Below are 12,891 nucleotides of genomic sequence, written 5' to 3'. Positions count from 1 at the left end.
CAGCAGGACCCCGGCTGCAGGAGCAGCTCCCGCACATCGGCACTGCTCATAGGAAGGAGGTGCTCCTGTACCACCCATCAACAGTAAAAGTGCTCTGCAAGCTCTAGAACGGACAGCTTCCCATCCCTGCCCTCAGTGATGATGCTGAGGAGTCCCCCCGTGCCACAGCCCTCACCTGCACCCAGCCCAGCCCACAGCCTGCTGTTCACGTTAACCCCAAATCCTTAATGAAGCGCTGCTCGGTCTGTCCTAACAAGGGCCTAACGGAGCGGGGGGGCTGAGACAGCCACACCGACAGCACTGACACTGAACAACAGTTAGAAGAGAATTATTTTAATGAATACGTTTCCTTTCAATTGTGCGTGAATAGCGAGATCCCATTAGAATGGGGAAGCAATTAGAGCTAATAAAGATGAACGCGCGGCACCGGGCGCATGTGGAATAACAAACAGTGAACAAAGGATCCAGGAGAGAGCCGACTCTAATCCAAACAAACGAGCGGCGATGAAAGGAGCGCGGCCGGGCTCCCTGACTGCGCGCCACGCGGCCCCACCGCCAGCACTCGTTGTTGGTCCTGGAGACAACGGGACCAACGTGCGGAGCGTGGAGCACGGGGCACGGAGCGTGGGGCAGCGGGCAGGGCTGAGCTGCAGGCGGATCTCGTGGTGACGGCTGGCATTGCCCCTGCCAGGAGGTGCCCCGACGGCAATGGGCACCGAGCAGCCAGAGCGCGCTGCCGGCGCTGCGGCGAGGTGGAACGGGGAGGGAGTAATGCCCTCTTCACAATGGAGTGTTTACACAGTAGGCTCGCGGGAAAATTAGGTAAACCGATAATTACCCGAGGATATTATTGGCTTTGGCAGAGTTAATAACAATTAGTGCTCTTCCTTTTCCAGACTTCTTACAGGAGAGACCTGTTGTAATCCGCAGTGTACAAAAGACCCAAACCACCAAGAACTGCTTCCATGTGTGCCTTGGGGGACAAAGCCAAGCAGCCCCCTGGGCCTCCTGCTGATGGGAGAATCGCCCAAAGACGGCGGGAAGCCGGGCTGAGAAGTGATGAGAGTTGTGCTAGCAACAATAACGATAAACAATTGGAAGTGCTTAAAAATGCTTGGAAAAACAGTCTGCTGTACTCGCTCCTGCCCTCTCCAGCTTGGCTGGAGCGTGGTATCAACGTTGGAAGGTTGGGTTGGTTGGGGTTAGGTTGGGTGGAGATGTGCAGGAGGAGTCCCACCTGCCTGGGGGAGAAGGGGACGCGGGGTGCAGCAACCCAACATCTGCACTGCAGCCCCTGATGCTGGGAGGGGGCTGAGGATGGAGCCTGATCTCTTATAGGAGCATGGCACAGCTGCCTGGCTGCCATCCATCTCCGCCCCACATTGTGTCTAAACATCTCCTCGCACACCTCCAACACACAGCTCTGCCTCTCACCCCCGCGGCACAGGGAGATGCTCCTCCTCTCCTCCTCCTCGTCCCATTCCCGCACACCCACAGCCCCCACCCCGTCATGGAGGCTGTGGCTCTGTCCCGCGATGGACAGCCTTCAAAGGATCCCAACTCACAAGCACCCCCCCCCTCCCCGCCCCAAGCTGGCCCATAAATCACAGCATTGTAAAAATAAAGCAGCTCTGTGCGTGCACGCACATTTCAGGTTGCCTTTTAAAACCTGAACTTGTTTCTCGCACGTTGGCAGAAGAACAGAGGGGAGTCGGAGTCAAAAGGCGAGCTCGAAAAATAAACGCATACTTCTCTCTCGCTGCTTGTGAAGGGCTCCCATAGGAAAACAGCGAGAACCAGGGCAGGAAGAGGCCCCTGAGGGGTCGGTGTGCCCTTTTCCCCAAGCAGCTGCTCCCTGCAGGCGTGCTCGTGCCCATGGCTGCGGGGATGGGGATACCCAGTGGGCACCCAGTGGTCCCTTGTGTCCATTGCCCTCCTGATTTTCCCATTTCTCCCTTTTTGCCATCATTTCTCCATCGAAAGGATGCCGGGCTGCCCCGTCCCTGCCACGTGTGCACCACCCGAGGATGAGGCTGGAAGTTTTTCCGTCTTAAGCCACAATTTAACATAATTAGACATCCTGGCTTGAGGGCAGTAATTACTTTTATAATCCTTAAACATATTTAAAAAAATAATAATAATTGCCTCCCTATTCAACGCTTTTCAAAAACCCCTTCAAATGGCACTGCCTTCTTCAAACAGAACCCAGCCAACAGTAATTACAATGAATTATTCCATGTTCTTAAGAGCATGTATGTAGGAATTAGTCAATGAGCACTAAGAGCCACCCGGCTGTTTACCCCTCTCTGTCAACCAGGTGCTGCCTGGCCTCGTGGGTCGTAGCATGGCAGGATCATTGAGATTGAAAAAGACCAACCTTAATGATGGTCTTGTCCAACCGTTGGCCTCCTAGCACCACCATGCCCACAGGAGCCGCTCACGGCAGGGCTCCGAGCCGCTGGGTGATGGTGATACAAGCGGGGCCGCTGCGCTTCATCCCCAGCTGGGATAAATGAGGCATAATTCTGCTCCAGTCAAAGGAGAGACCGTGATTCACAGCAGCTGAGGATCTGGCCAACAGTGTCAGCATCACGACAATAGCGTAATGTTTTCATTATGCATTGTTTTTTGTCCAAATGCTTAAAAAATTATCTAGGAATTACTCACACATCCCGTAATAGTTACCAGTCTGGGTGCTCAGGGAAGGCTTTCTGGAGGCAGCGCACAGCTCAGCCGTCGGCGCTCCCGCGCCGTGCACAGCGCCCATCACTTCTGCTCTCCTCCTCCCCGCGAACACAGAGCAGTAACCTCTCCCTGACAGTCTCCAGATCCTCAAAATTGCTCGCTTGGAATTTTGGAGTAAATAGAAAATTGCTTTGCTCCCTTCTCTCAGGACAGCACGGAAAACAGATCCAAATGCAAAAGCAAGCAGCGTGGCTCTGGAAGACATAACTAGGGAATGAAATTCTGCTTTCTGCCCTGTTTCAGAGTGAACGACCTTGGAACCAAGGAAAGAACTGGGGCCCACAACCTGGAGAAGGGGCACATGGGCACACATGGCCCCACCGGTGGGAACAGGACAAAGGGAAGGGGCTCACAGCTCCAGGATGGTGCTGGTGGGCTCTGCCCCAGCTCCCTTCTGCCCTCCACCTGGGGACACGTAACCTGCGGAGAGCCAGGACTGTGCACATGGGCACAGCGGTGTGCTACAAAGCGCTCTGTCATTAATGAGCTGTGTTTTATTTCCCTGAGAACTGTTCAATCTGAGCTTTGGGGAGCCAGCTTTCCCTGCAAAAAGCAGTGAAATGAGGGGGAAAAAAAAAAGGAAAAGCAAAGCCCACCTGTTTCCTGTTTTTATTTCCCCCACCCCCTGCCTTGCTTTATTTTTTTAGCATTCCCCAGTTATTTGGTAGCTCCTGCAACTTGTCCAGAAATACCTCTGCTGGCTCAGTGGCCTTTGGGAGCCCAGGAATTTAAGGAGGGCCTAAAAATTCCTAACCCAGCTTTAAACCCATGCGCTATGCGGTGCCCCCATCCCCACTCCCACCAGGGGATGCTGCCCTGGGCTCTCCCTCTCCCATTTGGTGCACACCTGTGACTGCTCCTGCACAAAGCCCCCTCATGCTGGAGGGCTGTGCAGCTGGGAGAGGTGAAGCCGTGGCTGCGTGTGGCTGCAGGACTGGGGAGGGGAAGCCGCCAGCTGGGAGATAGAGTTCAACCCAATTTCTGTCGTGCCCTTCAGATGGTGCCTCGGTGCCCATTGCGCACTGCCAGCAGCTCTTCTTTTGGAAGGGGAGAAAGAGCCAAAGTTCCCCACTGGAAGGAGTCCATGAGAAAGCGGTCACAATGGAAACCCACCCCTCTAAGCTGGCATCACCTTCCTGCCCCGCAGCCCAAAAGATGCTTTGGCGACGCCACGCCGCTCCCTAGGAACCAGCACGCATCTCCGATATGATCTGCGCCGCTCTGCCTCACAATAAACCAATACATTTTAACTCTGACCCGCGATGTTGCAAAGGAACCTTTTGAGTGAGGCTCTTTGGTGCAGTACAGATACGTCAGGGCTGATTGTTATTGTACATGTCAGCGCTGCTGAAGCGCGGGATAAAGAAGTCCATTGTGCACCCATGGAGGGACGGGGCGGATGATTAATGACTGCTCCCCTGATGCTCAGAGTAGAGATGGAGGCAGGATAAGGGCTCTGCTTCAGGAGGGGCCGTCACCAGAGGATATCCGCCCCTCACGGCCCCGGCGGGCGCTGGGCACGGTGGGGCACGGCCCCAAGGGCGCGCTGCCGCTCCTGCCTCCGGGCTCCATTCTGATCCTGGCTCTCCCCACGGAGATCCCCCTGTGCCCTCTGTGCCCGGAGGCCAGCAGAGCACGGGTGATTGCCCATTGAATGAGACGAATGGCAGAAAATCAGGGAAATTGCAAATTGATCTTTGCCTAACACACACGGCGACTTTGTTACCTATTTCTTGAGCCTCCACGCAAATACCTCCCAGACTAATTCGAAGGCGTGCCAAAGTAAATTACATTTCGTTTGCCTTAAATAAACAATGACTCTTCCAGGAAAGGTTTGTCTCTTCTGGGCACTTGCATCATTTATCATTGCTCCACTGTTTTGAGTTGGCTGCCCTTTTAGGGTGAGATGTCTCTTGGTTTTAGTGTGTGTGCAACCATAGAAAGGACAAGGTCTTACCCCAAGAAAAATGTACTGAGAAGATGTCATTAAAGCTAATGAGAGTCCAGGCAGCTGCAGCTCATTAGAGATTGCCCGGGGCCAGTTGTAACTGAGACCTTTAAATATACATCATAGTCAAATAAACAACATCATATTCGATCTGCAAAGTCTCTATCAGTTCCTGCACAGCCCTTATCGCTCAGCCTTACTTTTTGCTGAGAAAACGTTCCCTGTTCAATAACAAACTCAGGAGCCAAGGGCCGATCGCACTCAGGAATGATGCGCTGAGGGTGGGAGGGGGATCCCTCTTCTGAAAGCACCATACGAAATTAATTAATTGATCTCAGCGGTGGGAGGCAGCCGGGCTCCAGGGCACTGCCCTGCTCCAAGGACCAAGCAGTGCAAGAGCCTGCAACCATACCCAGAATGGGATTTTTAAGCAGCAATTGAGCAATATTACTGTTGTCGTTCCTCTCTTCACGTTCTGGATGTGACTTGCCACAAAAGAAAATGAGGATTTTCTGACAGCACTTCCCATTTGCTGCCATTACGAAGTGTGCAGTGAGGATCTGGGGATTTATGAGTGTGGGGGATTCCTCCCCCATCACAGAGCTTCCATCTCTGGGAGCACTTGGGGGTGGGCAGGCAGCATCCCTGCATCCTTGCCCCAACTGCTCAGCGTGTGACTATTGGGCTCTTATCTCCATAAGGAGTCACTGACACCGGGCTGCTTTCCAGGGAACGCTGCTCCCTTAATAGGCCATTACAGCTCTGTAATAAGGGCTAAACTCTTCTGGGGGCATTTAGTCGTAAATTAAGTAAAATAACACCGCTGATCCCTCCCTGCTTTCCATCCCAGTGGGGAGGGGTGGGGGTGGATTTCTGGTGCTGCCCTCTTCTCTGTCTGCTCCGAGATGACACTGGGATGCTTTGGGCACATCCTGATGCCACCAGGTCTATGCCTGGGCACCCGTAAACAGTGCAGAGCAACAAAACAAATCAGAGAGAGATGAGGCTGGGCTCCTTTCTTCCTGTCTGTGCTCTGGTTCCTGCTTGGCATCTCCCCTAGGCAGGTTGGGGCACCCTAAGCCCAAAACCCCATCCAAGAGCTGAGCACCCCACGTTGCCCTGAGTCCCACCAGCCCTAATTAGGGGCAGCCACAGCTGTGCTGGTGGAGGAGCGGAAGCTGCATGGCCCCAGCTAGATGAAAGCGGACCCAGTGAGTGCAGTGCAAACCCTTCCACCGAGACCCTCCCCGCCACCAAGAGCCAGGTATATTGATTTAATTTGCACCTGTGCGTTTCTTGGCACCAGCCGGCCTGCTGCAAGCCAGGAGTAAACTCACTTAGGAGGCTTCTGGCACAAAGCTGCCCCAGCTGAGCACAACCAGAGTGAAACAAAGAGAGATCCGTGCGCTCGGCTCTGCATGCAGCCCCAGGCTGAGCCATGTCTTCAGCCCTACCTGAACCAGGACAGCAGAAAAGGAGGTGCTTGGGGTGAAGGATGCTGCATGCAATCCGCGACTCCTTTTAGCAACTGTTCCCAAAGCAGGGGACGCCTTGAAGAAGCCCTGGCCCTCTCCTGCCCCCTTGACCCATCATTCAGAGCCCCCAAGCCGTAGGAGCCCCAGCTGTGACCTCCACCCAAATGCTGCGCAGGATACTGGGGTTCTGTGCTCAGTTCCTCTCTGATCCCAATTTTCAATTCTTCGTAACTTATGTCATTAGGGCTGGAATTTTCCAGATGTGAGCTCCCTGCAAAGGTGACTCTTTTCTTTTTTTTTTTTTTTAACCAAATGAAAGCATTCAGCCAAATGGTCTGGCTGTGTCCATTTTCTTCTATGTTTTTCCTTTTTTTTTCAGAGAGTACACATCGAACACAGATTTTTCCCATTACATATTAAATACAGAGAGAGCATCACCTTTCCTGGCTGGGGAGAGGGCTCCTGGCTGAGCGCCACAGAGCTGGCAGGGCAGCGGGTGGGGATGGAGATGGGGATGGGGTTGGGGGTGACAATGAGAATGGGGATGGAGTTGCTCTGCTTCCCCAGCGCTGACACTTTGGTTGCCCAGCGATCTTGTCCAGAGCACGGACTGCAATCTCCCAAGCAAGGCAACTTTCCCAAGTGCAGAGCAATCAGCATTTCTCCTTTATTAGTTGTTTTCTTAGCCAAAGTGGAGCAGTAGGATGAGCTGGATGCTATTGAGATTCAGTTCAGTGTAGGTACGACTTCCAAATCCCTTTTACCAAATTTTGTGCCACCCCCAGTCATGAAGTACCCCCGAATTTCTCTTGCTTCTCCCTTCTGACACCTGATAGGAACCTGATGCAGACGGTGGGGTAGGAACATCCAGTCACATTGTCCAGGCATGGGTTCAGCCCCAGGTGCAGTGCTTTGGCTCCAAAGATGAGCACGGGGCATCACTGCTGCACCTCACTGCCAGACTCCATCCGGCCTCTGCACTGCCACTGGTAGCTGTGGGGTGGCCCCAAAAAAGCCCCTTCCCGCAGCCTCCTCTCCTCCACAGAGAACCACGCACAAAGGAGGATCCTGCATTTCTCCAATTAATGTAATTAAGAGAATTAAACTTTCGGAGAGAGGGAGAGAGAGAGTTTTTCATTTTCTTTTTATTTGATTAGGGAAATTCCCACTGCGTGCTTTGTGCAAATGAAAGCCAGGTTCCTTTCCATTGTTCAGCAGCCCGGGGAGGACGCGTTACCTTTCAATCTCGCACGCTAATGTGTTTAGAGTTAAAATATCCCCTGCCCCGGGCGGCCACAGGAAGGATCCCGAAGCCCTGATTAAAGCACGGCCGCACGTGGAGCCCACGCAGATGGCCGAGACAGCACCGCTGCTGGAGGTGCCCGGCATCCTGGGGCCTCCTCACCTGGGGATGCTCCACAGGGGACGGGGCACTGGGAAAAGGAAAAGCCCCGGGGTTGGGCAGAGAGCTGAGCTGAGAGCTGCCCCACTGCCCCTGCGATGGGGAGCTCTGCGCAGCCCGGTGCGGATGGTTTGCCCCACGACGCTGGGAAGTAATTATTTTTGTCGGCCTGAATATTAAAATCGTTTCTCCACGAGGCTGGGTTTAGCTATCAAGGTTACTAAAAAATAAAACACGCGGAAAAGCCTTTGTAAAATCCTATCATGAGGCCTCGGGAACTTTACGCCATCCCACAAGCGCTCAGAAATTACGAGCCAGGTCCCTAAAATGAGATAGGCTTAAAAATCAATAAGAATAAAAAATACATTATGACTTTTAATTTTTCTGCCGCTTTCTGAGCTTTCTAGGCACACGGGGGACATGTTACACATTAATGAAAGCCGCTATTCTCATCTAAACACAATTTCAGATGGTGGTAACTTGGAAACCACGGGAGATGTCACTGCAGCGTGAGCAGGGCCCCGTGGCACAAACCTCACTGCAGCACAGGGGACGGGGGCTGGGGTTTTCCAGTTCATCCCAATGAAGACGGCCAGTCTGGGGGCTGGGAGCTCTGCTGGGAGGTGAGAGAACTGCAGTCAAGGAGCACCGTGGGGTTGGGTTCCCAGCAGGAACTGCTTCCCTCAGCCAGCAGCTCAATGCAAGGATTTAAAACCCATCAGTTCCTGGGCTCACACCTGATTATATCGCTTTTTAATTAGGCAACGTATTTTTCTCTGTTAATCCCTAATTCCTCCGACTTCCCTCAGGGTCACTTGCAGAAAGGAAGCAGTGGGAGGGGACGGGTCACGTCAACATCACCAACATTCCACCAGCACACCGGGAACACCGGGGTGCTCCCACGGCCCTTCTGAGCCTAGCATCGTGGAAGGGCAAACTTCCCAGTGTAACATCCGCTGCCTCTTCAGTCAGTGGGCTTTAATATTTCACTCAAGTGTTCTAGCCTTAATATATAAAGTCTTTTTTAATTCTTGGATTGTGCTGCGGAAAGTCCTCCCTGGACCCCTTCCCTCGCTCCCTGAGGTTGCTGCCTGGGTCACTTCCCTCACCCGTGCTCTGCGAGTTGCAGCAGGGGCTGCCCACAGAGGACACAGGGAGGTGCCCAGGGGTCCCAAATTGGGTCTGGAAAGCAAAACTCCATGGGATTCCTTTGCTGATTGGTTTATTTTTTTAAATGAGCAAGGAGAGGAGAGCATCTTCATAACGAACCTCCAAAGTGCTCCCACAGGTGGAGCTTTTTGCTGTATCAGGATGGAGCAAACTGCTCCCACTCAGTGCAAAACTCACTTTCTAACAGGCAGCCCCATGTGATGGGCCCTGCAGCCCACATCTGTGTCTCCCCACTCAGCCCCAGCTGTGCCTTTTTAAGGCTCAGGGCTGGGCAGGTTGGCTTTCCCCAGTGGCAGTGTGAAATGGAGGAGCAATATGGGGTCTGAGCTTTTTGTGCTAGCAGCTTTCAGTCTCAGTGCTGCTCAGCTGACTGCGTGGAGATTCTTGAGCAGAGACTTCCAGTTTTGGATGCTTAGCTTCCAGCTGTGCACTGCAGCCCTGTCAATAAACATTCAACTCGAGAACGAGTGTTCCTTCCCTGCAGATCTCCTGGGGAGGCTGAAGGTGATGGATGTCAGTGGCAGGCGCACCACAAGTGCTGGTAAGCAGCAGGAGGATGGGGTCAGGGCTCTGTGTGTGCTTGGGCGTAGGGATGGATGCTTGGAAAGGGCTGTGCCCACAGCATTGCTCTGGCCTGGCCCTCCCCCCACCTGGCATGTGGGTCCATGTTAACCTGGTGTCCTCAGTGCCTTCACCCGTGAGGACCCCCAGCTCCTGGGGCCCCGCCAGCCCCACGCGGTGCTTCCCAGTGCCTGTGGTCAGGCTGTGTGTCAGCAGGATTAATGATAAAGGCTTTAGGAGATCTGGCTCTCGTTTAAAACCAAAACAACACGTGGAAATTTAGGAGGGGGGGGAGTTGATGTCCCGAGGCGAGGCTGGGATGTGGCTCATCGCAGAGCCTGTCGTGCAGTAACATGTGCCAGGGCCTTCAGAGAAGGTACGAGCAAACACCTGGTACGCAGGAAAAACCCAGCCTCCCAGGAGTGCTTTCTTCTTTGTCTTCTGCTATTAGTCATTAGCTCATGCTCCAGAGCACATGGCCTCACCTCCCCTCCAGGCACCTTCTCTTTACCTGCCTTGACTCACCCGAGCTGCAGGAACTTTTATTAGCTGCAGAAATGTCGGTTCTTCTTCATAAATCTCACAGAAATCTCTGCCCTGCTGTATCTTAGGGCAGCGGGTCCCATGCATCCCTCTCATGGTTGCGTAAAAGTGAATTTCTCACCAGTTTTCTGTCTTTGGATTCAGCTTCAGCCCTGAAGTGGGGACAGGAGGTGCCCGCCCCTGCAGGATGTGGGGCCCTCTGGGTGCCAGGATGAGTTCCAGCTCTCCGGTAATGAGCTTAAAGGGGGGACCGGGGCAGCCTGACGGCGATCTGCCTGTTGCGAAAACTTCCTTGCTGGCGGCACTGGGGCTGAAGCGGTCTCCCAGGGCAAAGCTTGGGGTGGTGCCAGGCAGGGAGAGGTGGGGGTTTGGGAACGGGCCCAGCAGAGGGGGGGTGTGGAACAGGGGAGCGTTTGTCTTGATTTAATCTGACACTTCAACTGGAAGGGGTGATTTGTAGCTGCACGCGTTTAAAAACCTCCTCGAGACAGGGAAGTGGAGGCAATAGTAGGCCTGGGTGCCAGATCAGATAAGATGCTGTGGGTAATGCCTCTACCTTCCTCCTTTTTATCCAGCTTTATCTCCTAAAAATTCTGATGGCTCAAAGTTCTCCGCTCCTGGCTCCATCTCCAGCATCCCACATGGAGCAAGGCAACCAAACCCCACGGGATGTGCTTTGCTGCGTCAGGGCTCCCAGCAACGCGCACCCTGTGCCCACGATGAGCATGGAGAGGTGTGTGGTGACACCTCAGTGGGTGACCCATACCCCCACAGGACAAACTGGGGACGTGGGAGGAGCCAGTGTCCTGCAACCGGCCCTTGGTGGGCACTGGGGTGGCCCTGGGGAGGCTCCGGGAAGCGCTGGCTGGAATGAATGTGTTTTGGCACCAGCCCTAATCCTTTCCTGCCAACACGCTGATTGGAATTGAATTTCCAATAGGAACAGTTGTGGGGCTCCTATCTGCAAGCCAGAGGGGAGAGATAGAGATTTTTATCATGCTTCACAGTTATTCCTTTCATTTAAATAGAAAGGAGCAGCCGCTAACAGCACTCCAGCTCTGTGGCTCTGCCCCATGGCCATGTTCTGGATGTGACGGGCTGGAGGTGACGGCTGGAGCTGACATGAGCATAGTGTGTGTATTTTGGGGGGGGAGGTGCTCCCCATCCCCTTCCAGCTCCACACAAAAAGATGTGATGGCTTCAGCCCGGCCCCAACTGCTCCTGGTGGGGCTCTGCTGTACCTCCTCCCCCCTCTGGGTTGGGAGCTTCAGGGCTCTTCGCAGCAGAACTGCGATTTTGCTCAGTGCAGTTCCTCCTGCAGCAGCCCCCCCTCCGTGGGCTGGATGGCCTCTGCAGATGGATGGGGATTTGCCAGAACCCTGGCACCTCTCCCCACCCTTGGCCATGCTCTCGCTGTTTATTTCCCACCTCCTCTACGTGGCGGTGACCAAATCAGGGCTTGTTCCCCGCTGAGACCGGCGCTGGGGGGGGTGCTGGAGGCGAGATGCTGTTTTTGTAGCTCAGAACAATGCTCCTTTTTTAATCATTCTGTTTTTTTTTTTTTCCTGCTGCAGTGCAGTGCTCCTGCCTCCGTTACAGCCCCCAGCCCTGGTCTGCAGACAGCTGCCTTGCCAGCTCTCCCTGCGTTTGTTTAGGCATTTCCCCATCACCCCCAGCGTTCACTGGCTTGAACCTCGTGCACACTCTGTTGAACGCCCTCCCGTTTTTCCTGGCTCCATCTCTGCTTTATCAGGGCCGCTTTGAGCTCCGATCCTGCCTTCCCATGCAGTGGTGGAGCCACGGCAGCTCTCCCGCAGGTGGGGAGGTGGATTGTGGCCATTCAGAGCTGTGCACAGATTCGGGATGGAGCCGGGGACGCTTGTCCCACTGCCCCTTCCTCTGACGCTTCCCATCCTCAGTCCTTAACAAATTGAGGCAGTTCCACTTGAGGTGAATGCCCAGGGAGTGCAGCTGCTTGAAGATAACAAGCAGGCAAACAGGGTCGCCAGCGTACCCAGGGGAAAGAAAGCATCCCTGAGAGTCGGGGGGAAGCGGCACGGTGTGGCTCTGCACTGCCCTCCCCCCCGTGCTATTGTTGTTGCCGTTCCCTCTTTTGACCTGAGCAGTTTGCAAATATTTTCAGTCCTGCCGGTTGTTTCCATTAGTAAGAAAAATCAATGACACAGCCACAGAGCTGTGGCAGAGCGGCTCTTCACTAAAAACAGGCAGAGCACCGCTTCCCTAAACGCGGCTCCGCCTGCTCCCAACCCGACGCTCCTCAAAGCTACCCCAAAATCCCCCTCGTGGAGCTGGTGCTGCGGGCGCCCAGCCTGCCCTGCAGCTCCGACGGCATCCTCCTCCTTCCCAGCGCCGTGCCCCACAGCTCGCACCCGGCCACGGCTCGGCGCTTCCCGCTAATGGGGAAGGCTGCTATCATTTCATCCAGTCGCCGGATAATTTGCCAGGAATGCCTATTGATTTCCTCCACTCCTCTGCGCGGGCAGGGGGAAATAAGAGCCATTCGTCATTGCATTATGTAACGGTAATTAAAAATTACTAGTTAACCTCAACCAAAAATTGAATAATTTGAAATAAAATTAAATAATTCTAGGTAATCAGTACTAAATGAGACCATTATTTTACTTATCAGTAACTAAAAATTACCCGGCGTTTCTCCTTGTTTGGATGCTCTTCCTCCCCCTCTGTGTCAGTAGAGCCTTTCTAATTTGTTTTAATTGTTAATTTTAATGAGTAGTGTTTTTCTGATAACATTTTACTGTGCTTTTTGTTGTTGTTTCTTTTTGAGATGGCTTTTGCTGTGCTGCGCAAAGCCTGGAGCACCTCAATGTGGGAGCAATTTGGAAGCTAAATTATTATTATTTATTTAAATGAAGCCCTCCAGCCTCTGTAACCATTTGGCTGGTGTTATAATCGCTGTGCCAGTGTGATGGAAGCGCTCGGTACTCACCTTTCTCAGCCACGGGGCTGACTTAGGAGCGCCTGGATGCTCTTCCTCACCTGGTGTTATCCTGCATGGTGCGTCCTCT

At 53.6% G+C, this 12,891-nt stretch overlaps 1 protein-coding gene and 1 long non-coding RNA gene across 3 annotated transcripts in view; both read left to right on the top strand.

Annotated features, from left to right (window-relative positions):
* Window positions 1-1,111, top strand: part of SENP5 (SUMO specific peptidase 5) — a 39,679-nt gene extending 38,568 nt beyond the window's left edge. Inside the window, exon 10 of the mRNA XM_052685540.1 lies at window positions 897-1,111. Coding sequence (XP_052541500.1) covers window positions 897-923 — 27 coding nt within the window. The 3' untranslated portion in view covers window positions 924-1,111. The remainder of the gene's footprint in view (window positions 1-896) is intronic.
* Window positions 1,112-9,045: 7,934 nt separating this feature from the next.
* Window positions 9,046-12,493, top strand: LOC128081861 (uncharacterized). 2 transcript variants are annotated; one of them, XR_008207430.1, is made up of 3 exons: window positions 9,046-9,281; window positions 10,420-10,577; window positions 11,419-12,493. It is a non-coding gene; the product is annotated as an uncharacterized LOC128081861 (long non-coding RNA). The 2 variants fall into 2 exon arrangements; XR_008207431.1 differs by lacking the exon at window positions 11,419-12,493 and adding an exon at window positions 10,873-10,956.
* The last annotated feature ends 398 nt before the right edge of the window (window positions 12,494-12,891 follow it).

The sequence above is a fragment of the Tympanuchus pallidicinctus genome, unplaced genomic scaffold (genome assembly GCF_026119805.1).
Source record: "Tympanuchus pallidicinctus isolate F22 unplaced genomic scaffold, pur_lepc_1.0 scaffold22, whole genome shotgun sequence".
NCBI lineage: Eukaryota > Metazoa > Chordata > Aves > Galliformes > Phasianidae > Tympanuchus > Tympanuchus pallidicinctus.
The sequence above is the reverse complement of the archived record's forward strand: the minus strand, read 5'-3'. Positions and strand labels throughout refer to the sequence as shown.